The 27,944-nt window shown below is 51.5% G+C and overlaps 2 protein-coding genes across 15 annotated transcripts in view; one reads left to right on the top strand and one right to left on the bottom strand.

The window, feature by feature from the left end:
* The window catches only part of KCTD6 (potassium channel tetramerization domain containing 6), a 201,523-nt gene that overhangs the window by 137,966 nt on the left and 35,613 nt on the right, over positions 1-27,944 (bottom strand). The gene's annotated exons all lie outside the window — the stretch shown is intronic.
* On the top strand, positions 382-20,090 carry FAM107A (family with sequence similarity 107 member A). Of its 8 annotated transcripts, none has more exons than XM_037019291.2 (5): positions 404-540; positions 14,347-14,528; positions 15,056-15,230; positions 16,899-17,055; positions 17,565-20,090. In XM_037019291.2, the coding sequence occupies exons 2-5, from the start codon at positions 14,435-14,437 to the stop codon at positions 17,670-17,672; spliced, it is 534 nt and encodes a 177-aa protein (XP_036875186.1). In that variant the 5' UTR covers positions 404-540; positions 14,347-14,434; the 3' UTR covers positions 17,673-20,090. The 8 variants fall into 8 exon arrangements, with proteins under 8 accessions (XP_036875187.1, XP_036875186.1, XP_017512261.1 ...); XM_017656770.3 differs by lacking the exon at positions 404-540 and adding an exon at positions 7,489-7,640; XM_017656771.3 differs by lacking the exon at positions 404-540 and adding an exon at positions 7,664-8,381.

The raw sequence follows: 27,944 nt of genomic DNA, 5'->3' as shown, positions 1-27,944 counted from the left end.
AAAAAACTGAGGCTCCCAGAGGCTACGTAATTAAATCAGGGGATCACACAGCTGTTCACTGGTGGCCCTGGGGTCTGATCCCCGACACAGCGCTGAAGAATCTCAGGCCTGCTTGCAGCATTCGACGAGGCCAGTGACCAGGGAATTGGAGAAGAGCAGGTAGGAGACCAAGGCTGGAAATCAGGGCACGGGGTTCTCGCCTCGGCCTCAGAAGCCCTGGGGCCAGGAGTCCCTCCGCCAAACGCCCGCATCCTGCCAGGGGGCGGGGATGCCTGTCCCAGCCCCCTGTCCTCCCCACGCGGCGCCGCGGGACCCGACGCTGTGGCCGCCTGGAAACCCGATCCTCCGCGGGGTTTGGGCCTGGGGCCACGTCACCGCGGCCAAGGCGCTCGGGCTCCGGACACCGGCCGCCGTGCACTCCCCTCCCGCGGTGCCGGCTCCGCAGTCCGGCGCGCGGGCTCATGGCGCAGAGGCCGGGCGAGCGCGCGCGGGGCCCGGCCGAGGCCACCGGGCTCTACCGGGCGGTGCTGCTCAGGTCCGGTAAGTGGGGGCACGACCACCCGGGCCCCGCCGCGGGGAGGCCGCGAGCAAAGCAGGGCGGGGCCTCGATCCTTCACGGCTCTGCCTTCCTCCCCTCCGGTCCTTCTTTCCTCCCTTCTTTCATTCTTTTTACTTTTTTTCCCCTTTGTTCTTCACCTTTTTTTTCATTTCTTCTTCCTTCATTTTGCCTTTAGATATATTGCTTTATTCCTATATGTGAGCGCGTGTGCACACACACACACACTCGAACTCAGTTTCCACACTACAGAAGCCCCGCGAGGTTCCACCTCCCGGCCAGTCTCAGGCAGAGACCCGAGGGCGCTGCGGCCCGGGTAGGTGGGAGCGTGTCCGACGGGGGAGGCCGGACTGCGCGCGGCGGGCGCAAAGCAGCAGCAGACCGGCGGCGCGCCGGGGATGGCCTTCTGGTGCCCAGCCAGGCATGGCATCAGAGAGGGACAGGGGACAGAGCAAGTTACAGGAAGGTCAGGAGCCGTGTTTCTGTCCGTATGTGCGGAAAGGGGAAACGACTTGCAAGGAAACACGGTGGTCGTTTTTGAGGACGGTTGTTGCATGGCCAGTGTTTTTCTCCTACTTGTCTATTTGTTTACTTATTTACAGTAAGTACAGATTACTTTTCTAAATGGGACAATGAGTTTTTTAGGAGAACAAAACACACAGTATATAGTCAATGTAAAAATAATTTGGAAAACGGGGATGTAGAAAGAAGAAGAATGCCACAGTAAGCGTGTGGGGCGTTTCCTTCGGGACTTGATGCTTGGAGAGAGAAGAGGTTAGGGAAGATGAAAATCGATCCCATGCCAGGCTCTTGCAGGTTGAGGGAACATGATCAGAAAGGGTCCGGGGACCTGGGCCCCGCCCAGCGGTCCTGCCCGCGGCCGCCTGGAGCCGGGAGCACAGGCGAGCGGAGCCCTTGGCCTGGCGTCGGCGCTCTGGGGCTGCCGGCTTTCCTCAGCCCGGCCCCGCCCCGGGGAGATCCTGCGGGGGAGCCCCTGCCTAGCAGCATTGACACAACAGTTCTCTAACCCCTAGAGCAAGAACTGGCTGCGGCTTCAGGCCTGGCGGCGCCTTCCTGAAGGAGGGTCTTAAATCCGGCTGAGCAGGGGCAGGCGGACAGGGAGGCGCTCCGTAATTAGATGGATCTGATTTCAAATCCCAGCTCCGGCAATCTCCCCACAAAGCACTCTTCCTAAGTGTTCCCACCCAGTTCCTATCAAACTGCAAATATGAGGAGGAGGCATCGCCAATCCGAAGACCCTGTGTGCCCTCTAACGTGGGGCTGCAGCTAGGAACCTGACATCCAGGAGAGCAGACACGGCAGCGTCGTTCCAGGGGCCACACGCAGGCCTGCTCACTGAACTGAGTAGCCATAAACCCCCAAGGGAGCAGAGACGCCCGGGCCTTGTGGAGGGAGCGCGTCCACTGTGCTAGGCACTGTGCGGCGGGCTCAGTCAGTCCTCACAGCCCTACGAGGTCACTACTGACCGTCATCCCATTTAATACATGAGGCTGAGGCTCACACTGCTGAAGCAGCTTGCCCATGGTCCTGCTAAGGGAACTTTTCTATCCCACTAAGCAGAAGAAAGCACATTTCAAACTTAGGCCCATCTATGCCACTATCAGCATAGCTTCTGAGAACAATAATAATAATGACAAACGTTGGTCATTTGTTATTGTCACTCTCTGCCAAATGTTATACACCTATCATCTCATCGGCTTCATTTATTCATTCAGCCGATACTTAGTGATCACTATTATGCACTAGCCACAGCGACGTGCTGATGAATAAAATACCTCCTCTCAGGGAGGTAAGCAGTGCTGGATCCTATTTTAAACACAAGGAAGCTGAGGATCAGAAGGTAACATGACTAGTCTAAGGTCACACGGCCAGTCGCGGGCGGAGCTGAGATTCAGACCCTCTGCAACCAGGACACTGGCTGCTCACACAAGGAAGAGCCGTGGTGAGGAGCAGAGGGAGCCAAATAGGGAAGCGGCAACAAGCTCCCCTTCAGAAGCCCCCAAGGAGGGGGTTAGAAAATTAAACCACAGGGAGCAGCCATTTTCATTTACAGTAGCCTCAGGTCATGCACCAAGTAATGTAACACCCTCAGAAACACTTTCATCCCAAATTATTTTAAAATCATTAAAGTAGTACATGTTCACCATGAATATTTTGGGATATTGAGAACAAAAAAGGGAAGACTTATCAAAAATCCCATGAACCATAAGCAGCCACTGAAAATAGTTTGAGGATGTCTCTTTCCAGTGTTTGCTATGCATAGTTGGTGTGCCCAGTTGTGTGCATGTGTTTTACATTGCTGACATTGTACTGATGCTAGTCTTTAATCTCACTTGGATGAAAATCTTTAATGCTTTTACATGGTTTATCAAGATAAAAGTTGCCACTTTGGAGCCCAGACTCTGTGACAGACACGGTGTGAAGGGCTTCCCACACTGTATCTCCTTTAATCCTCAAACCCACCTGAGAGATGAGGAAACAGAATAGTTGAAGGTCACCTCGCTGTCCAGCAGCCAAGCCGGGAGTGGTATCTGCGTGGACACCAGAGCACATGCTCTTAACCACTGAGCTAGAAGGGTCACCGCTGGGGAGAACTAATGCTTGGCCATGCCTGGTCAGCCATGCAGTGCTGTAGTGAAGGTACACCTGAGGTTCAGGATCTACATCCTGTCTGGAGCTACCATCTCTCTGCAGCAGGGACAGAAGGACACCTCCCCAGGGGCCTGCGGACACCAGCCACTGTGCTCCCCTGCAGCCAGAGGGGCAGCCACAGCCTCCACCCCTGCCTGCCAGATAAAATATAGGATGCCCAGTCAAATTTGCATCTGAGATGCACAACGAATATTATCTTAGTGTAATTATGTCCCAAATGTTGCATGGATGTGCTTATAATGCAAAATTACTCATTGTTTATCTGAATTTCAAATTTAACTGTGCCTGTTGCATTTTTATTTACTACATCTGGCACCCCCACAGCCAGGAATCAGGGCAGTTTGCTTGGCTTGGCCAGCTATGGTCGGCCCAGGGTCCCCTCCACACACACACAAACACCCACTCACGCACTAACTCACATCCCTTTCCCCATCCTTAGATCCCCTGTGCATCTTCTGTCTGGCTACAAGTGAGTTAAAAGGCGCTGCGGGTGGGGGGCACCCCAGGGTCCTTCGGCAGCCAAGAGACCAGATGCAGCGTGCCCACTGCAGCTGGGCTGAGGGCCAGCTTTCTGAAACAAGACTCAGGGCTTGCCCACTCCCTCACATTCTCTTGTTTTCATGCTTGAAATCCCTCTGCCGGGTAAATTCTTCCTGGTTCAAGCTTGTTGTAAAGACAACCCTCATTCCTTTTATAATCTCTCCACGGAACCCATGACAAGTTTTTCTGCCAATACCGCTTCTCCCACCATGCCCTTTCAGCACAGCATGCTGGGGTGGGGGAAAGGTTGGAGCCTCAGGCTGTTCTGTGGGTGGCTTCTCAGAAACCTCACTGGGGCCTTGAAAAGGGGTGTTGCAGATTCAGACTGAATACGGGTTAGGAGGAAGTTTTGAGTTGCCATGGAAACCTCTTGTCTGATATTTGTGAGCCCAGATAAGGGGCTCCAGGCGCCTGTCGGCTTGGGGAAAAGGGGGGCAAAAATGACAGGAAAGATGTTTTGGAGTTTTTTTCTATGCAAGCCTCAGCCCCAGCCCACTCTAGACACAGAAAAGTTCCCAGCCCCCGCTCATGAAGGCCCCACCTGATCTTCACTGAACCCCTTCCTTCTGGCTCCTCTAGTTACAAGAAAACAAACTTCAAAGGGACGGGAGGGGAGCGTGGGAGGGTGTGCTGAGCCTCTGGGTCCCCCTTCAGCCCTCCACGGTACTGAGCCTCTGGCACTCCAGAGCCCTTCCCGGGAGAGAATGGGAAGGCATTCAGCAAGAGCCGCACAGGCAAGACGGCTACTGGACTCGAACGTAGCTCGAACATAGCCATTACTTGGAATACGTTCCCAAACAAGGCTCATTTGCCCAGAAGGCCTCTATTTTCCAGTATGCAAAATGGACATGACTGAGCCTAACGTGAGCATCACTAGAGCTGGTTGGAAAAGGTTCCTCTTTCTCATATGTTTGATCTTATTGCTTTTTTTCTAATAGCATAAGCAATGTTTGCTTGGCAAAGATTCTTTTAAGCCACAGACATTACAGAAAGGTGATAAAGGAGAAAGGCCTGTATTGTTATGCCGTAGAATAGTGGTTCTCAAACTCCCAAATACAAACAAATCCCCAGGGGCATGTGTTAAGAATCCAGATTCCTAGGCCACTCCTTCCTAGTTTCTAATACAGCAATTCAGGAGCGTGGCCCAGCAATTCCATTTTAACACTCATTCCAAATGGCTACAAAGGACATTTTTGAGATAACGTTGTTCTAGAACTGACTGCTGTTAGCAGTTCCATGTATATGCCTCCTGTGTGCTTCTCTATGTATTTTATCTTGAAAAAACAGGGGGGAAATCATGCTACATGTGACTTTGCAGTTTGATTTTTCGCCAAACACGTAGTGGACATCTTTTTAGGTCAATAGTCATGCTATTGACTGCATCGCATCAGGGGTATTAGCATCATTTCTTCCTGGTGGGGTGTGGCTTGGTCTCCCACTGGCACACACAGTTCCATGTGCACATAGGCACACACGCAGCAGGTTGGTGCCGGCAGAACCTCAGGGGCAGTCTGCAAGTCAATGCCGTCACTGAGCACCTTGATACCAGGACAGGAATACTAAGGACAAGGTGAGGCCCCTGCCCTCAACTGGTGGCCCTGCAGGTGAAGCCTGGTGGGTTTGTACACAGGTTGGACCTCAGAAGAGCTTTAGGGGAGGAAGCACAGTGAGTCCCAACTGCCTGGGGAAACGGCATGCAGTTTTGGAGGATTCCTGCCCGACTCCCCTTGGCTCCCGACTGCTCTGGGGCTGCCATCAGGGCCTTCCAATAACGGGAAAGCAGAGTGAGAACAGAGGTCACTGCTGGCATAGGGTTCAGAGTCTGCTCCTCCGAAGTGAGCGGGACTGCGGAGTTCTGTCACCAGGGGTTGAGCAGAAGCAGTCAGCAGGCCACCTGTCCTGGGGCCCCTCTGATTCCTCAGACTGTCAGAGGGCAGCAGATTGGTTCAGACAAGCCACCACGGGCTCCGGGATATGCCCCACTTAGTCATTTTCACATCAGGACAACATGCAGGTGGGGACCAGGGTCAGTGAAGGGTGGTTTGACCAGAATTAAGTGAATTTAAGCCACAGCAGGATGGGAAGCTGGGAGAGGCTATCAATCAAAGTACCTCAAGAGAAGCAGAATTTAGGAAGGAACAGAAAGGAACACACGTTGTTTCCTGAAAATTGTTTTACACCTGAGAATTTGTGACCCTCTAAGTGTAACTAGCTTGGGAATGGCCAGTGTGGCCATTGGGAGAGGCTCACAGGACAGGCACGCTGCCCCTCTTTAGCCCTGTCTCCCACCGCCCCTGTGCCCGACTCCCCAGCCCACTGGCCTTCCCCTTCCTACCAAGCTTACTCCCACCCTGGGGCCTTCCACTAGCTCTTCCCACAGCCTGGAATGTGCTCCTAGGTGGGCAGTCTTCACGTTGCTGACTCCTTCTCACCTCCCAGGCCTCCCTAGAACGGACCCTCCTCGGTGTCCCCCTCCTGAAGCTCCCAGCCAGTCCCTGGCACCTCGCCCAGTCTTACTCTTGTCAGAGCAGTCATCACAGGTTCATGTGATCTTGTTCATCTCCTTATTTTTGTCTGAACCCCGCTTAAAGGCAGGTTACTTGAGCACCAGGATACGGTCTGTCTTGTTCACACTGTAGACACAGTAGGTACTTAATAAGTGTTGCTTAAATGAGTAATACAGGCCAAAGAGGACAAAAATTGCATTTTCAATGCCCCTGTTCATGGTTGCTGTACGTCCTCATTGCCTTCCAGCCAACCAAGACCCTACATGAGAATGTAAAGGTGGGGAAGGGGCCAAGTCCAACTGGTAGATGCCAGCTTTCTCGCCGGGGGACTGAGGATGATGGTACAAGCTAGAAAACACTTCCAAGTTTTCAAGTGAATGTGATTCTGAAATTAGGAGAATGCCTCCATCACCTATTAGCTCCTGGGCAGTCTTCAGCACCTGCACATGTTCTGTTTTACATTCACACGTTCATCAGATGCACAGAACACAGATTGTGCCAGGCCCAGTGCCACATGCTGGGACCCTGCCTCCAGGTCACATCAGGTCCAGACCTCTCTGCAGGAAAAGTCCTCTCTGCTGAGCACGGACTCTGTGGCTTCATTAAAGTCACCTCATCCTTGTTATCTCCCAGCCACTCTGCTATTCTCCGTATTTGACAAATGCAGCAGATGCCAAGGCTGGTGCCCAAGCTGAGCGGGGGCTGCCACAGGGCCCACTCCAGCCCTGGGCTGCAGCGCCCACTCCCCGACTCCCTCCTGCACACCAGCCTGTTGCCTCCCCTCTGAAGTTCAGACAAAGTTCAGGGTATCCAGTAAATACTGCGTATGGTGTTTTCGCCCCATCAGTGGGCGACCAAGGACTAACCCAGCGCGGCTCCCCTCCCTTTGCACCCCAGAGCCGCTTTCTCCTGAAGAATCAGCAAGGCCACAGGAAGCTGGGCTTCCCCTTCCTGCGGGGAGGTGCGGCAGTGCACTCGCACTGACCCTCCCGTGAGAAGCAAGGGAAATGCCTCTGTGGGAGCCGACTGCTCAGAACAAAGTTGGCATGTTCCTTACTCCTCAACAATCTGACAAAATAGGTATTTATTTGTACCTCTCAAGCATGTGGCTTGGACACGGTGTTCCGCCTCGTGGAAGTGGCTGAGCACCAAGTGAAATACTTGTTACTATAGTAACAGCTCCTTTTCATTGATACCAGAATAAAGAGGAATGCAAAGCTGCCTCACTCATTGGCACATTTCAGCCGCCTGCGATCCCTAGGGTTTAAGAACCGCCCTTCAGAGGCGGCCTTGCCAGTCTGGGACTTCCCTGTGAACTGAGGAGCTGGGCTCCAGGGCTCCCTTCCCCACGCTGCCGCTCAGAAGTAAGACCATTTCTCTTCCTTCTGTTCCACCTGCTATGGAGCGAGGTCGGGGGCCAGGGGAAGGCGGGCAGCCTTGGAGCAGCTGTCAGGGAGGCTGAGCTGTTTGGGCTGAGGTACTCGTGCTACATTGCCCCCCATCTGTGGGGTGCCTGGGGGTGCCTCCTGGCACCCTGGGTTTGGGAAGAGGGTAGGAGACAGTGCAGCAGGGGAGGCCCAGATACTGCCCTCCGTTCTTGTTGATCAGGTCTTCCTAGTCCTCGGGTGAATCTGAATTTATGCACATGACCTCAGCTAAGCCCACTGTCTCAGTAACATGGTTTTACTTCTCTTGATAACTGATGGACAAAAGGCCAGGGTGCTGCAGGGAAGACAGGTATGGGCACCAGGCAGAGCTCAGCTCAGATTCTAGCTCCCTCATTTGACGGCTGTGTGAAATTAGATGCCCCCTCCAAGCCTTAGTTTCTTCTTCTGTAGAAGGCATACCAATAGCACCCACCGCCTCTGTTACCAGAATTTCATGGTGCTTAGCACAGTGCGTGGCACAGGGCGAGCGCACACTAACATGTTACACGCCCGCCTTTCTGGTGGGTGTGGCTTTAACACTTCGCAAAGGAGGCAAGTCTAGATTGGGTTGTAGGACTGGGTGCGGCGCTTTTTGGAACTGCTATCAAATCTGGGTGGTTTCCTGGCTGTGAGGCGGCCCGGTACCTGTGTCTCCGGTGGCTTGGATCCTGAGTGGTGGTAAGTACCTGGCAGGATCTTTCCCCCGGTGGCATCTGCCAAGCAGAGTGACTGGCATCAAGTTACCAGTGGGCCAGCAGGAATATCTGGTCTGCTGACACTTGCTCCTTGATCAGCCGTACAACACCCTTGACCAACCTTGCTAATGACTTCCACTTCCGGCCTGGACACTGCTGTGGGATTGATTCAAAACCCCGAATGCTGTCCAGACCTTTCCTCACAGACAAGGAGGCCACAGCAGACCCAAGGAGAATGTCCAGGAAGCTGGTCTTGAGTCATTTTCTCATGGGGTGGGGAGGCTGCATCCAAATAGACAAGGAGCTCTTTCAGGGGCTTCGAGGCATCGGCCATGGGCTGCTGGGCGATCTGGCTGTGGCTCCGAGATACACTGTTCTCCGGTTGCTGGCCAGTGAAATACAAATGAGCACTTTCCCCATCAGGAGGGAAAAAGCAAGAAGGGTTGGGAAATCCAGGGGCCACACTTGTCACTCTCACTGAATGCCTCTTTCTCCTTTGCCGGCTGTTATTCAAAAAGTCTCTCTTCTTCTCGACCCCTCCACCCCATGAAATGTTGAACCCAGAAGGTCCCGGGTGTGTTCTGAACCCAGCAGCTTGAACAGTAATGAGAAACAAGGGCAGGGGGTAGGAGAGGAGTGAGGGTTCTGACCCACGTCCCAGGGAAGGAACGTCACCAGCGGGTCCCCTCCTAATCAAAGAGCAGCCCATGGGCAGACAGGACTGTGGGATCTGGCTGAAGCCCAGTGCTGCTGGGCCTGGGCTGGGGCTCCCCAGTGAGAGTTTATATTTCATATAAGCCAGGAGTTCTCCAGTTACAGGCCTGCAATTTTCTCATCTATAAAATGGGCTCACACTGCCTCTTCATTGGGGTTTCTTGAGTACTGAGAGAGAAAAGGGATGTAAGCCTGTTTTGTTGACTGAAAGACGCTTTGCACCTGGAAGACGGTGGAGTCATAGAAGGAGCAAGGAACTTGGAATCCGAAAGCCCCGGCTTTGCCCTTTATCCTCTGTATCCTGGGGCAAGTAACTTGACCTCTCTGGGCTTCAGTTTTCTCATCTGCAAAATGGGAATAATAAAATAGTACCACTGGCTGCCTCCCAGGACCATTGTGAGATCCACACAGAGGAGAGTGAGCCATCCTCTGCTGTCAAATGCTTGGGACAGGTCCCCTCAGGACAGGAGGACCCCAGTTGGCCTTTGGTGAGCATTCCTCTGCCAGGCACCAGGCTAACCGCATCATGCACATGATACCATTTCACCCTTCAAACAGCCCATGGTATTGCCATTATCCCCACTATACAGGGGATCAGAGGGGTTCACCTATTTGCCCAAGGTCACGGTCACACAGCTACAAAAGGTGCCACCGATTCAAACGCAGTCTGTCTCCTCAAAAACATCTGGCCTTAACCGCTTTGCTTTACTGGCTCCCATGTCATTTGTTATAATTAATGCCATCAAAGACGGAACGAGAGCCACCAGGGAAGTGGAAGGCAGATGAAGGGGACATCAAGGCCTTAGCTTAGGGTCCCACAGCTATTAGGAAGAACAGGGACCTGGGTGTCCATCAATGCCATTTCCCTTCCGTCTCTCCTTATTATTCTACTGTAGCTGGAGGGGGGCCAGGGTTTGATTTCAAACCCTAACATTAGCCACGCATGTCACCAGAGGCCTGGTGAGCCCATTCCGGGAGCACTTCGAGAGCCCAGCTGAGCCTTGCCTGGACTGGTGCTGGGGTCCTGCAGAGCCTCTGGGGAGGAGCTGAGGGACCTTTTGGATCATTGGCAGAACCAGGGAAGAACCAAGGGAGAAGCTCACAACCTCTCCTCAGACCTATTATTACCCACCACGGATGCCACCTATCCCCAAAGATGAGGTCCCACAATCTGCATATTATGGGAATTATTTGTCCATCCTGTAGTCGTGCAAGACACTCGATTTAGCTATCATCCGTTAGCTGCCTCTACCCCAAGCCCAGGACGTTAGCTTGTCCAATCTTCACAGTATCATGATTTTGCAGAGGAGGAGGGTCCGGGAGGTTAAAGACCCACCCAAGGTCACACAGCTGCTAAGTCCTGTGACCTTAACCAGCCCCGCCCACGACAGCCAGGCCAACCAGTCAGCCGAATCACTCAGGCCAAAACAAAGCTTGAGATTTTTTTAAACTCCAGGGTTTGCAAAGCTGGCTGACTACTGCAGTCACACAGGGAGCTTTTTAAAATCCCAAAGACCAGGCTGCCTCCCAGACCAGTTAAATCAGGAACCCTGGGGCGGGACTCAAGCATTGGTATTTTTAAAACTTCCAGTGGTGATGCCAATATGCAGCCAGGGTTAAGATCCACTAATTTAACCAATGCAGTTTTTAAAGAGGATGATGAAGTTTAATCCAAGGCTAGGAATGGGATTTATTAATAGCAATTGTTAATAACAGCTAATGCACGTGGCAATTCCAGGGCGCCACTCATGGTTTAACTTGCAGGAGTGAGGCCCTGGAGTTGTGCAGTGCACAACCTGCCTTGCAGTACATGGTGCCCTGGTAGGCAGCACTTATTGAGTCCTCGACGCTGTGCCAGGCACTTGCCAAGCAGCAGGCAAGTACCACCTCATTTATTTTGCAACTGATCAAGAGCAGCTATTCCACCTACTCAGCTCTGCTGTTCTAGCAGAAAGCAGCCATAGACGATGAGTAATGAGTGTGCATGGCTGCGTTCCAGAACTGGGATTTGGCCCACAGGCTATAGTTTGGTGACTCCTGCTGCAGGGGGAAGTAAACTCGCCCAAGGCTAAGAATGGGCAGAGTCTGAATGGTTCCAGTGTCCCTACACCTAAGCTCCATTCTGCATTTCTTTGACAACCAATGAGGATATTCACTAGCCACTTAACTTTCTCCTCCATTGGCCTGCTCTCTCCTCTGCCAGTTCTTCCTCTGGGCATTCATCATCTTTTCCTGTTTGGGAGATGACCTACCACTCACCTTACCTCACCTCACTGCCCCCTCATGGCCACTTCCCTGAGAACCTTGATCTCTCAGGACACCCAGCAGCCTGAGAACGGACCCCACTTCACCTTAGGAGGCCCAGCTGACCCCCAGGAGCCCAGACTTTCCTGGCCTAGCACCTGCGTCTTATGGAGCAGCCTCTTTCGTTCCAGCACTAGGAGAGGCTCCTCTACATGCAATCCTCTTTAAACTAAGAAGCAGGAAGGCCGGCTCATCAGCTTTCTGGGCCCTGGGGACCCCAGACACACTTGTCCACGGATCTCATGCGTGTTCTCTGGAGTTCAACATATTACCTGGTAAAGGCAGTGGTGTTCCCAGCTTGCAGCTCTGGGCTGAAGAGCAGACAGATCCTGCAGGCTCCCTAACTCAGCCACCACACCACCCTCACTCATCTCAGGGAAACACCATCCCCCACTGCTTTCATTTTAAAAAAAAGAAAAGAAAAGGCCTGGAGCAGATCCGTGAACCAGAGCTGGCAAGTGACTGGACCTGGGTGCAGGACTGGCAACATAATTTGCAGTGGAAAATGGGAATGCAGGGCCCCTCTCCTAAGTGTGACCCTGCATCACTGAGTCCTAATACTGCAGGGACACCTGGCCCTGGGGCAGCCAACCCATTTACTAACTGGCAAGCTATGGGGTATCGGTTCTCAGCCTGGCCAATCAGGTGTTTTCCCTCTGGAATTTAATGGGAGGGAGAGACCGCCCAGGGAAAGTGAGAGAAACCAAAGTCATATAAAAAATTCACCAAACCTGCTGATGACAGTTTTTCCCCACACAGCAGCAAGAATGACCTTTTTAAAATCAAATCAGACACGACCTTTCCCTGACTTGAACCCACCCATCCACCCTCACCCCAGACACTCTCCCTGTCGCACACTCACGCCACTCCAGGCACACTATGCCTTTTTGTTCCCTGAACAGACCAAGCTTGTTCAAGGTACATGAGTCACACACGCTTTTCCCTATGCCCCAAACAGCCTCCTTTCTCCTTCTCAACCATCAGACCTTACGTGTCGCCTCTCAGAAAGGCCCTCCCCCTGCACCTGGCTGAAGGTGGGTCTCCCTGTTAGCGTCTATCCCAGTCCCCCTGGTTCCTTCAGTAGGATCCTTGAAGTTTGTAATTAGTTATTTTTATCGGTTTGTGTACATGTTTACTGGCTGCCTCCCTAGTAGAACATCAGCTCTGAAAGTGGGGACCTTGCTTGCTTATTTTGCCTCTATGTGTCCAGTGTGTTTACCGTGACATCTGGCAAATTACAGAAACTCAAACATTTTGCAGAGTGAATTAATGATTTTATTATTGTGTACTTTCCAACAGTTATTCCTATTATTCAGGAACTCTTGCTTTTGTGTACCTGTACCCATTTGTACCCGGCTACATTATTGAATTCTCTCATTAATTCCAAATGCTTTTCTGCTAATTCATTTTGGGAATTCTGGGTATATAGTGATAGCTTTTGCAAATATTAATTCAGCTATCTCCTCCTTTTCTAAAGTTATACAGCTTTCCTGCCTTATCGCTTTGGCAACATACACTTCATTGTTTTAAAGAGGGTGTGACTAATGGAAATTATGAAGCTCTGGAAAGTGTGGGGAACAAAGGGCCTACAGGCAGGACAAATAACCAAGGAGCTGCAGCAACTATTTAAGTGTGCTATGCTAATGACCTGGATAGGATGAGAGCTGAGGACACAGGAAGGAAAGAGTTGGCTGAGAATTACTCAGATGCAGGATTGGTAGGACTTTGTAATGGGAATAGGCAGCAGAAGGGGAAAAAAATGCCCAAAACTCCAACTTGAATCAGGGGACTCTAATGCATTGGCTCACAGTCCTGCAGAGTAGGAAAATATCCACATTTTTAAGAGGGAGGGAGTTGATATAGCTGACTGCTTATCTTGTTTGTGAAGAATCCATTTTTAACTAGCTACCAGATACTACCATAGTCATTTTTCAAGGACCAAAAATTGAGGAAGGATATAATCTGAAAACAAACTGTCTTATGAAAACAGAGGAGAAGAAAGGAAATTAATTAAAATTCTCAATTTAGGAACAGTTTTGAGAATGTGAATTCAAGAAAAGAAAATTAGCAGATATGTCTCTGTACTCTGACACTTAATCTGGCTGCATCCAAAATATCTTATAATAATTAACACTTTTTCTAGTTTCCACAGCACCTTTACAAACGCGGTCTCACTTCCTCCTCCTAACAGCACCCTGTGATGGGCAATAATAGAAATGCCAAACATGTGTCTGGTATGCCACCATTTGCAAGCACAGTCTCTCTCTCTCTCCCTTTGGTGCCTGCATTCCCTGACATGTCATCTTGCAATTTACACTCATCAAATCCCCTCCTGTATTTTCCAACCCCACTGAGCAATTACCCACTTCTAGGTTTTTGCACAGAGCATCATCCCTGTCTGGTTAACTTGGAGAATTTCTGATTGTCCATAAAACTCCACTCAGGCAAAGAATGGCTTTCATCTTCTTCCCTGTGTGGGGAAGGGAGAGGGGAAGAAGTGAGGGTCTGTCCATAGGCAACCTGGTGGTCCTCAAAAGGGGGACTGAAGCATGGTGTGTGAGGTGGGGACATACCCCCTCAGTTGCCACATGCAAACCACATACTTTAAGGCATTGGTTCCCAAGAACAACCTCTCTGAGCCTCAGTTTCCTCATCTGTACAACCATAAAGGTTTTATTATCAATTACCAACAAATATGTATTGAGTGCCTACTACATACCAGACCAGACACTGCCAGTACCCAACATATAATAAAGGCTTAGCCTCAGAAAAGCAGGACTCATGAAGGTGGCCAGTGCCTAAATTTTCACTCTAATTACTATAAGCTGCTAATGACCAGGCTATGCATGAGACTTTTTCTTAATAATTTTTTGTCTCTTTTGCCCTCTCTCCTTCCTCCTCCACCCTTACTTGCTGTTGGGCATTTCAAGAACATGGAGCCAAGTAGAGAAGGGAGCCCTTCTGCTTGAAATTCAAGAAAATTGACAAATTTCAAACTGCGGTGGCGGAAGTGAGGCCATGGAAAAGCAGACATCTGCATCAAAGACGACCATCCCTTTGACACAGCAGTCCTGGGGATGCCATGCTCTCTCTCCTCTTCGATCTGGAGGAAGTGAGAAGCTGGATGCTTCCACAAGGGAATTTGGAAGTGTGAATAGGGAAATTGGATGATAAGGGGTGATATTTTCTTTTGATCACTGCATTTACCCAAATTACCTTGAACAAGTACTTATTGCTCTTTTAAAACATCTTTTCTTTTTCTGATACAAGCTCGTTGAAAAGCAGCAACTCAAACATAATTCCTGTCATAGGAGGGAAAATTGGTTTTCTTTCAAAGTCAGGCCAAAATCATATGCATTTGTCAACCCATATTCTGTGACCTAGTATCTCTTTATCTCTATCCCCCACTTTACAAACACCATCTCCAATCCTTAAACAGCACCGTGCGCAGGTTTGATTATTTCCATCTCATAGGGAAGAACACTAAGGCTCAGAAGCGGGGGGAGCTTGCCCAGGGCGCACAGTTGCGGGTGGGCAAGGTCCTTCAAACACCAAAAACCTTCCCTTCCAACTGTGCCCCACGGGGACGGGCGAGATCGTGGCCCCAGCCCTGACCAGCCCTCACACCCATCTCCACAGCCTCCATGTACTCAGAGATCCAGAGGGAGCGGGCAGACATCGGCGGCCTGATGGCCCGGCCCGAGTACAGAGAGCGGGACCCGGAGCTCATCAAGCCCAGGAAGCTGCTGAACCCGGTGAAGGCCTCCCGCAGCCACCAGGAGCTGCACCGAGAGCTGCTCATGAACCACAGAAGGTGGGAAGAGGCTCACGGCCTTCACCTGCAAGCACCTCTGCAGACCTGCTGGGACCTGGGAGGTGCCCCAGTGGGCAGCAGGCCCGGCCCTCATCCTGGGGCTCTGGGAGGTTGAGGAGGGCCTAGGGTGCTCCACATGGTCACCTGCAAAAACCATGAAAGTCCAGTCCCCAAAGCCCTGTTCCCCCACCCAGTTACCTACTTCATGCCTGCTCTCCACATACAATTACTGAGTACCTACTACGTGCCAGGCACAGTGTCCAGACCTGGTTTTTTTAGGAGGTTTTACAGATGGAAGGGGACCCAGTTCCTGCCCTCCCAGAGGGGATGGATGGGTAACCAGGAGTGTGGTGAGTGATCTCTGGGGGCATAAATGGGCCTGGGACCCCAGAGGAGGCACTTGGGAGTGGTCCAAGATGACCTCACAGAGGTGATCCTCAGCTAAGGCCTGAAGGGTGGGCAGCATTCAGCCAGACAAGAAGGTGGAGGGAAGAAGGTTCGCAGCAAAGGAATGAGCACAAACCAGTGGACAGGAAACACAAGCAATGCAATGTGGCTGGAGCCCAGATAGTGGAGACATGTGGGCCTGGGGAGGGTCTCAGGCAGCGGGGGTCATAATCCTGGAGGGGTTATGAGCAGGGCAAAGAGGCCTGGGAATGCAGTGAGAAAGACAGGCTCGAGGTGGCTGGGCTGGGACTCAGTACTTGAGGGAGTGTAGAGATGGGCGGAGGGAAGCCGAGGCGTCTTCCCTGCTCAGCAGTATCAGGAGGGGTGGCACACATCGTCCCACGGCGCCCTCTACTGGCGGGCTCTGGTATTGGTGTGGGCTGGGATTTTCACTGCAGCTGTGTGCAGCAGACCCTCCCACAGACAGCATTTTGTATGCTCATGTTGTCTTCTTTCCCACTTAGTATGTCACAAGTATTTTCTCTGATTGCCTTTTAGAGTCACCTCTTTTAATGTAAAAAAAAAATTGCTATAATTTTTTAAAACAAAAAGCCTAAAGACAAATCAGGGTAATATTTGCAATGTAAACAACTGACAAAAGTTAACATATACATATCTCTGATGAATTCATAAGGAAAAAAATGAACAAAAGGTAGGTGTAGTTAGTTCACAAAAGAAGAAACCCAGATTCTGTTAAACATCTCAAAGACTGTTCCATGTGACTAATAACCAAAGAAACACAAATGGAAACCAGTTATTATTTCCTGACTACCAGACTCTCAAATACAAACCAAGTGGATAGTGACAGTGGGGAGAAATAGACGTTCTTTACACTGATGACAGAAGTACAAATTGGATAACCTTTTCTAAGGAGCAGATGGGAATGTTTCCAAAATCTTTTAAAGGGCCTTACCCAGCCATTCCACTCCAGAACCTATCCTGAGACAATAACCAGAAATAACATAAAGCCAGGTCTCTGCAGTCAGACAGGCCTGGGTGCAAATCCTCCTTCCTCCCCTCTTAGTTGCAACTTGGACTGCTATCCTGAGCCCCAAGAGCTTCGTTTCCCTTCTCTGTACAATGGGACAGTAATGGTTTCACCTCTTAGGCTGCCAGGAGTCTTGTACGAGATAATGGTGTAGATTGGTGTCCCTGCAGGGTACAGCCCTGAGACTAGGGTGGGGGGCAGCTGGGGTCTCCTGACAGCACCCCCCACCGCAGAGGCCTGGGCGTGGACAGCAAGCCGGAGCTGCAGCGTGTCCTGGAGCACCGCCGGCGGAACCAGCTCATCAAGAAGAAGAAGGAGGAGCTGGAGGCCAAGCGGCTGCAGTGCCCCTTTGAGCAGGAGCTGCTGAGGCGACAGCAGAGGCTGAACCAGGTGGGTGGGGACACCCAGCCCTGGTCCTTGCCTCCTCCAAGACTGTCTCCTGGCCTGGGGAGGAACTGTGTGTGGCTACAGAGGGAGGAGATTGAGCAAAATAAGGACTGGACCAGAAGTCCACCCTGACCTGAGTCCTCACTGAGCCATTCACTTTGCTGTGTGACTTTGGGCCAATGACTTCCCCTCTCTGAACCTCAGTTTCCTTATCAACCCAACCTATTACATCCTGATTCTAATTTCATTCTCATAACTGTCCTACAAGCCAGGTGGTGTCCCCATTTAAGAGATGAGGAACCTGAGATCCGGATGAAGTAAGCTATTTGAACAAGGCTTCACAGAAAGAACTTAGTCTCATGACCAGTTCCCCCCAGCTACCAGGCTGGTGGCAAAACTGACCCCTGGTTCTGTTTCCCCATCAAGAACCTTTGGTCCAAACCTAGTGGCTTTCAAGAACAGGACTTCCTCTAGCCTCACCCACTTCACACCTCTGCTTCTCTCTCCTTCAGCTGGAAAAGCCACCAGAAAAGGAAGAGGACCACGCCCCAGAATTCATTAAAGTCAGGGAAAACCTGCGGAGAATCGCCACACTGACAAGTGAAGAGAGAGCACTGTAGAGCGGGCCGCTGGAGCAGCAGCCCCCGGCAGCCCCCCCCTCCGGCCCCACACCCTCCTCCACCTCCTGTATCTGGCAACCCGGGGTCTGGACCTTGGGAGATCTATGATGTTCATTCTTGCTCCTGTAAAAATGCATCACCCCAGAAGCTGGGGGCCCCTAAGCTCCCAGGCTTTTCCTTCTGAGCACTTATCCCTCCTGCTCCACGGGGAAGCCACTGCTACGAAGACTCTCACAAGGCACCTCTCCTTGGAGAGGCTTCTGAGCCCTGCCGAGATTTTTCTCGCAGTTGGGAAGGGAGGAAAGGCGCCTCCTCGTCCTGACAAGACCTCTATTCTGCCCAGGTCCCATGGGGCCCTGTTTCTCTGGGCAACCCAGCTCCCAGGTCTCAGAGAACTTTCCTGCCTGCGCTTTTGCCTGCAGCCAGGGGTGGGGCAGCTGCACGGAGCAGCTCCGGACACCCGCCTTGAAAGCCAGCTCGGGGCAGAACAGTCCCGGTTCAGCCCGTCCTAGGTGAGGAGGGCAGGCGGCCCACACAGTCATGGCGAGTGAGCAGGACTGACAAAGACAGCTTCTTGGAGGGTGCCAGCCTCTCCCCCACACCCGTGCTGCTATCTCCTCTGCACAGCTCTCCCTGTCTGTGCCGGGAAACCACAACAGGCCAGGGCCACAGCCTTCCTGCTTCCAGAAGTCTAGAACAGGTTTTCTCCAACTTCACTGTGCCTACGAATCACTGGGAGTTTTGTTTAAATATGGCATCTGATTCAGTAGATCTGGGATGGGGGCTGAGAGTCTGCATTTCTAACAAACTCCTAGACTGCTGGTCTCAGGACCACGCTGTAAGCAGCAAGGCTGGGGCACCCAGGTCGAGACACTAGAAACATCATCCCTGAAGCCAACTGTATCCCCAGCTCCCATGGACCTCTGCCCTAGGGGATCCCCCCCTCTGCAGCCCCAAGGGCTTTATTATCCACCCATCCAGGGACCCTGGGCCTAGGAGCACTTTTGTCTAGCAAATTGTGCTGGCTTTGTGATTGTTGTTTCCACTGCAGATGGATACAACTGCCAATCCACATTTCTTACTATACTGTTACAATGCAACTCTAGCCAAAAAAGAGATTTTTTTTTTTTACCTTTTCCTAAAGCCTATGGAGAATAAATATACAGTGATTTCTAGTAGGCTTCTGGAGATATAAACAATGGTTTGAAAACCCCACTGCCACCCTTACAGACTGGCCCCTCCCCCATGTCCAGCTCAGCACCGGAGACCCACCCCCTACGGGTTCCACCGCCTCGGCCACTGCAGCAAATTCACCCATTCTTCTTCTTCAGATTCCCTTCCCTCGCGAGACCAGATGTTTGAATCTTCTCCTCCTATCCCAGTTCTAAAGAATAAACCAGGCCTGTTTCTTTTTTCCCTGAAGAATAAAATCCCTGCCTCTGGCTTTGTGAACCCATCACTTAAGGTGATAGGACAGTGTGAGAAAACGCACCCCCCAAAGCTGCCAGAGCTGGCTGCTTGATTCTTGGACCAAAGGCAGGACCTGCAGGAAGAAAGGGGGCCATCCTGGTCTTCCTCCCGAGTGTTTTGAAGGTGACTAAAGACGTCATCCTGGTGTGGAGCCAGCGCAGGGGTGTAAACAAGATATGCGTGTGTGTGTGTGTGTGTGTGTGTGTGTGTGTGTGTGTAAGTCAAGCTCTAAAAGGCTTCTGCATGTGACTGTCTTGGTAAGAACACGGTGACAGTGTTTTAAATATCAGCCGAGTGAGGGTAATGCTAAAGATGCAGAATTCCCCAAAGAACTTGCCTTCGGGAGGTCTCTTTATATGGACATGTAAAGAGATGCCAGACAGAGGGTCTAGGATGGAGTAGGGCCTCCAAGGGAATGCTTTGGGATTTCACTCGGTGGTCCCCAGAGATGCTCCATGGAAGGGGCAAGCCATAAAGACAATGCCCCAGAATTAGAAGGGGCTTGAAGTGCCACGTTGTCCAGTGGAGCCATGACAGATACCCTCTCTCACAGCCCAACGGTCAGTCCCAACTCCTCCTCTCTGGCCACTCTCACTGTAGAGGTTATAAATCCAGATTCTCACTGTCCCAGCCCCACATGTAACCTGGGATGACGATGTGACCAGGTATGGCCAGTGAAATTTAAGAGGAAGTCTACAGGGGCTTCTGGGAAAGTCTATATTTTTCTGATAAAAGAGACAGCCATATGTAACACCTCCCAGCCCCTCCCTTCTTCCTGCCTTGATTGAGGATGTGATGCCTGGAACCACAGCAGCTATGTTGCACCAGTGAGAAAAAAGCCAAGAGAATCTGAGACATTGACCTTACCATAATTTGACCAAGCCAATGACAGCAGCCATCCTCTCCAGAACGTTTGTAAATAAAAATGAACACTCTTTGTTTAAGTCATTTTTGGCTGAGCTCTGTTACTTGAAGCCAAGAGCATTCCTAATTGACACAGAAAGCCAGCCCTGTTACGCAGCATTACCTGCAAACTACTGAAAATCCAGATTCGTCTTTCTCATCAGAAACCTATTGGATCCTGGGATCTGTTTTTTTTATACCTTCTCCACATAGCCTACATGGCACCAGTCTAAGAACCAGTATTTGGGCAACACTAATTCACACACCATTCAATAAGTATTTGTTGAGTGCCGGCTCTCTCTGCCAAGAAGCATGTCATGGGCTGGGGGCACCGTGGGAAACAAAACAGCTGGTTGACTGCAGTGGCCTCCTCCTAACTGGCCTCCCTGCCTCTGCTCCTGCCCCTACAGCCTATTCTCAACAGGCAGCTGAAATGATCCCGTTAACATCTACGGCAGCCCTTGCTGCCGCTCTGCATAGAGCTCTCCACTGGCTCCCAGGAGAGTCCTCCCTGCCCCCTAGAAGGTCCTGTGTGTCCAGCTCCCTCTAAACCTCTGGCCTACTTCCCACTGCTCCCGCCCTCGTACCTGCCAGGCAAGCCCACCCCAGTGCCTTCCCACCTGCTGCCCCATGGCCAGGAGCGCTCTCCCCTCAGAGAGCCCCACAGCCCACTCCCTCACTCTCCAGGGCTTTCCCCATGCTCTTCCTAAACAAGGGCCCCCTGAGCGCCCCCATCTGAAACCTCAGTCTGTTCACTTCCTTTGTCTTCCTTCCTGCCTCCTTTTCCTCCTTACCGATTATCACCATCTACCACATTCTGTATTTTGCTTATTTATCTGGTTGTCTCTCCTGCCAATAATGTCAGCTCCATGAGAGCACAGATTTTCATCCGTCTTGTTTACTGCTGAATCCCAACCAGCCTTCCTCCCTCCTCCCCTGTCAGCAGGTGGCCCAGCCTGCGCCAATCTGGCAGAGTGGGCCCCAGGGGCGAGAATCCCAGCCCCATCCCACTCACAGCTTTGACAAAAGGCAGTGGCCAAAGAGGGCATCGGGAACATAGTAGGTACTTAATAAATGATTGTTGAATGAATGAATGAGTGCATGCTTCTACTGTAGTAAAACACCCAGCCTCCACCCAGGTTCAGCCCCTCCCATGGCTGCCATCCACCTGCTTCCTTCCTCTGCAATCTGACCCTGGCCCAGAGATGTCAGTTTGGGCCATGAGCATTCCTGTGGCCTCTTGGGCTTTCGTCAGTATTTTGTGCCTTCAGGACCCCTGTTGGAGCTGTGTGGCTTCTACATACCACTCTCTGGGTGTCCTGAGGGTGAGAACATCTCTGAAGGCAGAGGTCAGGCCACCACTTGGTCCCGGAGACCCTGGAGAAGCAAAGGGCTGCTCCAGCAGCTCAGATGTCAAGCCCTGCCCTAAATGGATGGCCAAGAGCAGCCGGCCTGTTCTCACTGACGCCACACTTGCTCACACCCCGAGACAAGTCCTGGTCACGTTTGGAGAGCATCCTCTTCAATGGCAGACCAGTGCAAACTACACAACGGGAGAGAAAGGGAAGATCCTCAGAGAAGGGCCCCCTCCTCCCCAGGTCTGCAGCGTGGGCTCCACGTAGCCCTCAGAGCCCAGGAAGGCTGGCAGCACAGTCTCGCCACATCTGAGATTGTATTATTTCCAGAGCCCACAAGGTCAGGGACCCTGTCTGTTTCTGCTCACCTTTACTCGTCCCAACCCAGGACTCTGTGCATAATACATCTTCAGAAATGGTGTGAATGGGCGTCAGTAATGCTCCCTGCATTTAGGAAGGACCAGCAGTGTCACTGCTCATGACAATTCGGTATCATACTCCTCATTTTGCAGATGAAGAAACCAAGGCTCGGGTGAGTCAAGGAACTTTCCAGAAGCCACAAAACAATACCCAAGAGAGGTAAGAGTCACAGAGTCTTCCAAGACTGCATTTTTCCACTGTAGCTTTAAGAAAGGGCTCAGAGAAGGCCCCTGTGCCATTCTGGCCTTTTGCCGTGAGATTCACCTTCCATTTGTCCTTCTGATCTCGAGGGATTTGGCCTCCACTTATAAAGACAGATTTGGGCCAACATAAACCAATGAAATGGGTGATAGAAATCTACGCACTGTCGTGGTCCCAGCCCTGATGGCACACCCCCCAGGCCCAAAGCCAGCCTGTCTTGGAGACAACCAGCAGGTCAGACTCCTGGCCCCTTGAAGGACTGGACCTATGGCTGAGCAGTGGCCTAGACAATTTGATGCTTCGGTGACCCCAGAGACCCACCAATGCCCGGGCAGAGCCTGCCTCACAGAACAGAGCTCTCACCCTCCCAGTGGCGGACTGCCCTCCCCTCAGCCTGCCATGACTACCTGAGTGGATGATCGTCCGGTCCTCCCCCAGAAAACATGGCGCTGGGCTTGTTCTCCAAAGCCGGCCCTCTCGTTAAGTACGCCTGTCTACCTCCCAAAAGGGACTTGAAGAGAGAAGGACTGCCCAAGGCGGGACCCTGGCAACTCTCCTGGGCTACCTGGCAACAGCTAAGCAAGCCAGGGCTCCCCATCCAGGGAAGGGCTTCCCATGGGATCAGGGCTCCTAAGCTTGCTGTTTTGGGTGCCTGACCTAAAACGCTCCTTCCCCCTGCCAGGCCAGCATCAGAATTACCCCCACAGAGGATTAATTCTGTGCCCAGACCTGGACTCAAGCCCCAGCTCTGCCAGTCACTACTAGTCACAAGCCTGGGCAATTTGCTAGACCACATTTTCCTGTAATGTGCAATGATATGGGTGGCAACAATGCAGAGAATAATACCTATACTTTAGTGTCTGTGCCAGAGACTAGGCTAAATCTCTTATATTAATTCTCTCCCTTAACCCCCCAGGAGACTCCAGTCAGCAGGTGGAGGAAGGAAGATGTGAACCCACGTCTGCCTGCCTGAGCCCACACATTTACCCAGGCAGCATCTGTTGGTGGAGGCTGCAGGAAGATATTTTGCAAAGCGCCCACATTCAAGCCTTCCCATCTGTTGCCAGCGTTCTGCAAGCGTGCTGAGGACAAATGGCCTTCCTCCCTCCTTCCTGGCCAGCAGGTGGCCCGGCCCACAGCAGTCTGGCAGAGTGGGCCCCAGGGACAAGAATCCCAGGCCATCCCACCCACAGCTTTGAGGAAAGGCAATGTCCAAATGGGACACAGGGGTTCACATGCCTGACCGTGGCCCAGGAAGTTTGGGGAAGGAACAGGAAGAAGGGGAACATGCATTGAGTACCACAAGCCTGGCAGACCCCGAAACATGAGAGAACAGAGGTAAAGTGCCCAGCCTGGCACATTTCAAGGGGTGGAAGTTCCTTCTCCTTCTCTTTCTCCCCCCTCAAAGATACCTGGCAGGTGGGCCAGCATCCAGCTCTGCCACCTGCCTGATGGCCAACATTGGACAGGTACTTAACATCTCTGAGTCTCTCATGAATTAAACAAGGGTTCCAATAGTTCAGCCTTGAGGGTTATCAGAGGGCTGAGCTAATAAGTACAAAATGTTTGGCACATGCAGGCACAGGCCTACCCCCATTGAAGGTTCATTTTGTCTTCCCTTTTCTCATTGGCTTTACTCTGTCACATGTGTCACCCAGGTCCTATGTCCACTCATTTCTCTTAGTTCCCAGGCTGATCTGGCATCCATCCCTCCCACAGGGCTGACCGCCCTCTAAATCCCCTGCTCTTCTCCCAGCTCCCGTTTTTTGGGAGAGGTGTCACCCCATATCATCTCACACACCAATCTAAATTGAGGGACATTCTAAAAAACACCTTCAAAGTATCAAGGTCATAAAAGACACAGAAAGATTGAGAACTGGAGGAGACAGGACAGTGAAGTGAAATGTCAGATCCTGGATCGGATCCTGTCCCAGAAAAAGGACACCTGTAGGGAATCTGGCCAAACGCAATATGCAGTAAATGCATGGATTTACTCAGCAGGATTTCAAATGCTGAGCATGCACATGACCCTGGACAGCTCCTGGGAGACAGCCTCTGAGTTGCTGGAATATCCTGCCCGAAAAGGGCGTCTCTGTATACCTGGGATCTTGGGCCGTGCCAGGCAGTTTACACTGACAACGTGATTCCTGTGGGGCCACAGGCCATGCCTCATCAGTCTGCTCTCTGACGGGTGAAGCCTGAGCGGCGAAGGTCGGCCACACCAGCATCCCATACATCTGTGACTGATGCCCGGTAGCCCTGGGGACCGAGGATCCCCACCTGGCGAGCTTCCCCGGGTCTCATGTTGTCACCCAGGGAGAGCTGAATGCTGTTCATACGGTTCCACTGGGAGGGGGTCGCTGGAGGCTCATCGCTGGTCTCTCTGGACCCCACCCTACCTGCCTCTTTCCTTGGCTGAGTTTCAGCCGTAACCTTTAACAATAATAAACCATAGCGCATGAGTATAGGAGCTCTTCGGAGTTCTGCGAGTCCTAGCAGATCATTGAACCTTGGGTTGATCTTCGGGACTCTGACACCCTCATGTAAGTTCTCAAGATGAGTTAATAGTATTGCATCAGTGTTAATTTCTTGGCTTCAGTAACTGCACTACAGATATATAAGCACTGGCATTAGAGGAAGCCGAGTGAAGGGTATACAGAAACTCTTAAATATTTTTTGCAACTTTCTGAAAATCTAAAGTTACTTTTAGATAAAAGATCAAAAACAAAGCATAGGGAGATGTGAGATGATAATTGTTAAAGCTGGGTATTAGGTTCCTGGGGGTTCACTACAGGGTTCTCTCCACTTTGTACCGGTCTGGAATTTTTCATAATTAAACAACTTTTAAGCTAGAGAGTTCAACAGCCTGCTGCAACAAACTGAAGTGATTACAGTCAAACAAAGAGAGCAGGGCCAGCTCCAAAGCTGATGCAGAATCTATTTAAACACAGAATTTATCAAACATTAAAAGACCATCAGAGTTTAATCTCAGTACAAACAAGATGTGGAAACTATGGCACAGAGAAGTTAAGTAACTGCCCATGATCTGTGAAGCAAAGGCCTTGGTAGAGGCCAGGCTGGAACCCAGGACTTTCCCTCCTAAAACAACAGAGTCAAGGCCATCGTCCCAGAGCCACTGCCAACAGCGACAGGAGAAATGGGGCATAGGCTCCCTGGTCCCAGCAGGACCTGGGTCATGTCTCAAATTTGGGTCCTGCCTTGTATTCAAGACACAAGCTGGACACTACTGGGGACTATGATGGGGAGTTGTGAAGCCCCTTAGTGAGCGAACATTCCACATCACAGATGAGAAGGCTGAGACTCAGGAGCGGAGAGCGCCTGTGCAGTTACCACATCCCAGAAGTCCTGTCCTGCAGGTACCCCGAGTCTCCTGACTTCTTTCCCAGCCTTGTGTGATGGGTTAAGAGCCAGTGTTCATTATAAGAAGACCCAGTTCAGATTCCTGCTCTGCAATCCACTTCTTGTGCAAATCCACTCAAGTAACAAGCCGTCTCGGAGCTGATTTCCTCCCCTATAAAATGGGGAGATTCCCATCCCGCTCGCCAAGACCTGGTGCCCCTCTGAGTCCCACCCCACCAGAGCGCAAGGCACTGCACGTACTCCAAAAACATCTGTCGGGAACGATGGGAAGAGGCAAACGAATACTAACGCTAAGCGTAAGAAAAGCCAACTTTTAGAGCAGCAACGTGGGACAGAGGAAAACCATTCACCCCAGGGAGCAACTCTTTCACAGAAAAACCACATGTGGAGAGCCTTTTAAGCTCTTTGGATATTAACAGCTTGAATTCCTGAAGTGCACAGGATGGCAGGAGCCATCGGGAGAGTTGGGGAGAGGTGGCAAAAAAAACCAGGATCACTTTGGAAACACAGCTGGGTACACAGCTTTTTGGTACAAGCTGTCCCAGAGGAATGCCCAGCTTTGAGACTGGAGGGCTGGGCTTCATGTCAGCTGTACGCATGTGTGCAAACAGGGTGGGGACACAGACACATACCAACCCCCACCTTTTTTTTCTAACGTGCTAAAACTCCAAAGTCCATTCCCAATGTTGGCCCTGACCTTGGGGTAGATCATCATGACAGCTCGTGCCAAGCTTTATTAATTCATATTTGCTGAACACCTTCCTGGGGCCGGGTCCCAGACTGGGTCCGCGACTACATGAATGACCAAGAGCAATACTGAACTCGCCTTCACTGGTGATTTTCATAAAAACACAAGAAGACAAAATAGCACCTTGCAGTAGGTGCACCAAGGGTGTGTTGTCTTTTTTAAAACACCACTTGTGATGTCGAATGTGTGGTTTTCCACACAAAGTCTCCAATTCTCTCACACCAGCTGGGTGTCTGACAATTCAAGTCAATTCTGACACTAACTCTTGGAGTCAGTGCAGACCCCATAGGTTTCAGGCTCAGTCTCATAAGGTGGCCTCCATTTCAGACAACTGCAAATCCTACCAGCTATAAATTCAGGAGTTCCCACAACCCCCTCCCCTCGGCCCAGTAATTTGCTAGAATGATTCACAGAACTCAGGAAAACACTTAAGTTTGCTAGTCTATGATAAAGGCCACTACACAGGAACAGCCAATTGGAAGAGACGCAAAGGACAAGAGATGGGAAGGGCACACCCACGCTGCCCCAGCACCTTCATGCATGCACCAACTCAGAAGCTCCCCAAACCCTGGTGCTTAGGGATTTTCATAAAGGTTTCATTATATGGGCACAGCTGATCAAATCCCCAGCCACTGGTGCTCAGCCCAGCCCCAGCCCCTCTCCCCTCCCTGGAAGTTTGGCTGGGAGGTGATGGTGGGGGAGGACTATAAGTTCCAACTAAGGGTTGGTCTTTCTGGCAACTGGCCCCCCTCCTGCAGCTATCTGTGGGCCCCTAGCCATACCAAAGGGCAATCTTATCACTCAGGAGATTGCAAGGGTTTTTAGGAGCTCTGCCAGCAACTGGAGACAAAGATTAAATATGTGCAAAAAATATGTTTTTTATTATTATTATACCACAAGAGCCAAGAGCTTGGAGCTAAGAACGCAGGTCCAGAAGCTTCCAATCCAGACTGGAATGACTTCCCGAGAGACTGTAACATGTATAGTGACAAGAAAAGATAAAGGGGAGCTGAAGAGATAAAGCAGGGGCCTCGGGCCAGGGGAGCAGGAAGAGAGGGCGACATCATACGTTCATCAGAAGTGGTTGTGCGTATCCTGCCCAGGTTTTCCTGTTCAGCCCACCTGTGATGAGCTGTCCCCAGCAGCCCCCAGCCCCAGCCTGGAAGCTTCCCCAGGACAGGGCACTAGCTGCTTGGTTTTGCTTAGCTTTTGCTTCCTGCTACACCCTGCTGCTTAGATCACTGTGGGCACTCAAAAATACATGCTGATGAATAAACCAATCCGTGCATCCTACACTTCCTAAGCCCTCACATGCCTGTCCATAAATATCTCACCAGCAGACCACCAGAGACTCGGAAATTCCATTTAACATCCCTCCTAGGCATTAAGAAATTCTCTTAAGAGGAATCAAGAAAGTGGTAATAATCTGAACTTACAAATTATGGGGATTTACAGTTCACCAAGAGCTTTCCTTTATACCCCAGGGCCTTTATAAGGGGAGGGGAGCTTAGAGAGGTACAGTAACCCACAGTCACCCTTCCAGGACCAGGACTCAGCCTCTGGCCCCGGGCGGGGCCCGGGTGTTTCCTCGGGCAGAATGAAAGTATGCGCACTGTTACCAGGCCCAGGCTCAGGGAGGGCGGGCCAGAGAGGCAGGAAGAGTAGGACAGCGGCCCCAGGGCTGGCACCTACTCAGCCGCCCCGGAGGCTGCCGAGAGGTCCACTCTGCTTCAGCCTCAGCAAATACCCCAGGGCAGTCCCGGCGCTGGGCACACTCCACAGGGGGAGTGGAGG

The sequence above is a fragment of the Manis javanica genome, chromosome 3 (genome assembly GCF_040802235.1).
Source record: "Manis javanica isolate MJ-LG chromosome 3, MJ_LKY, whole genome shotgun sequence".
Taxonomy (NCBI): Eukaryota; Metazoa; Chordata; class Mammalia; order Pholidota; family Manidae; genus Manis; species Manis javanica.
Note: the sequence above shows the minus strand (reverse complement) of the source record. Positions and strands in the feature narration are given on the sequence as shown.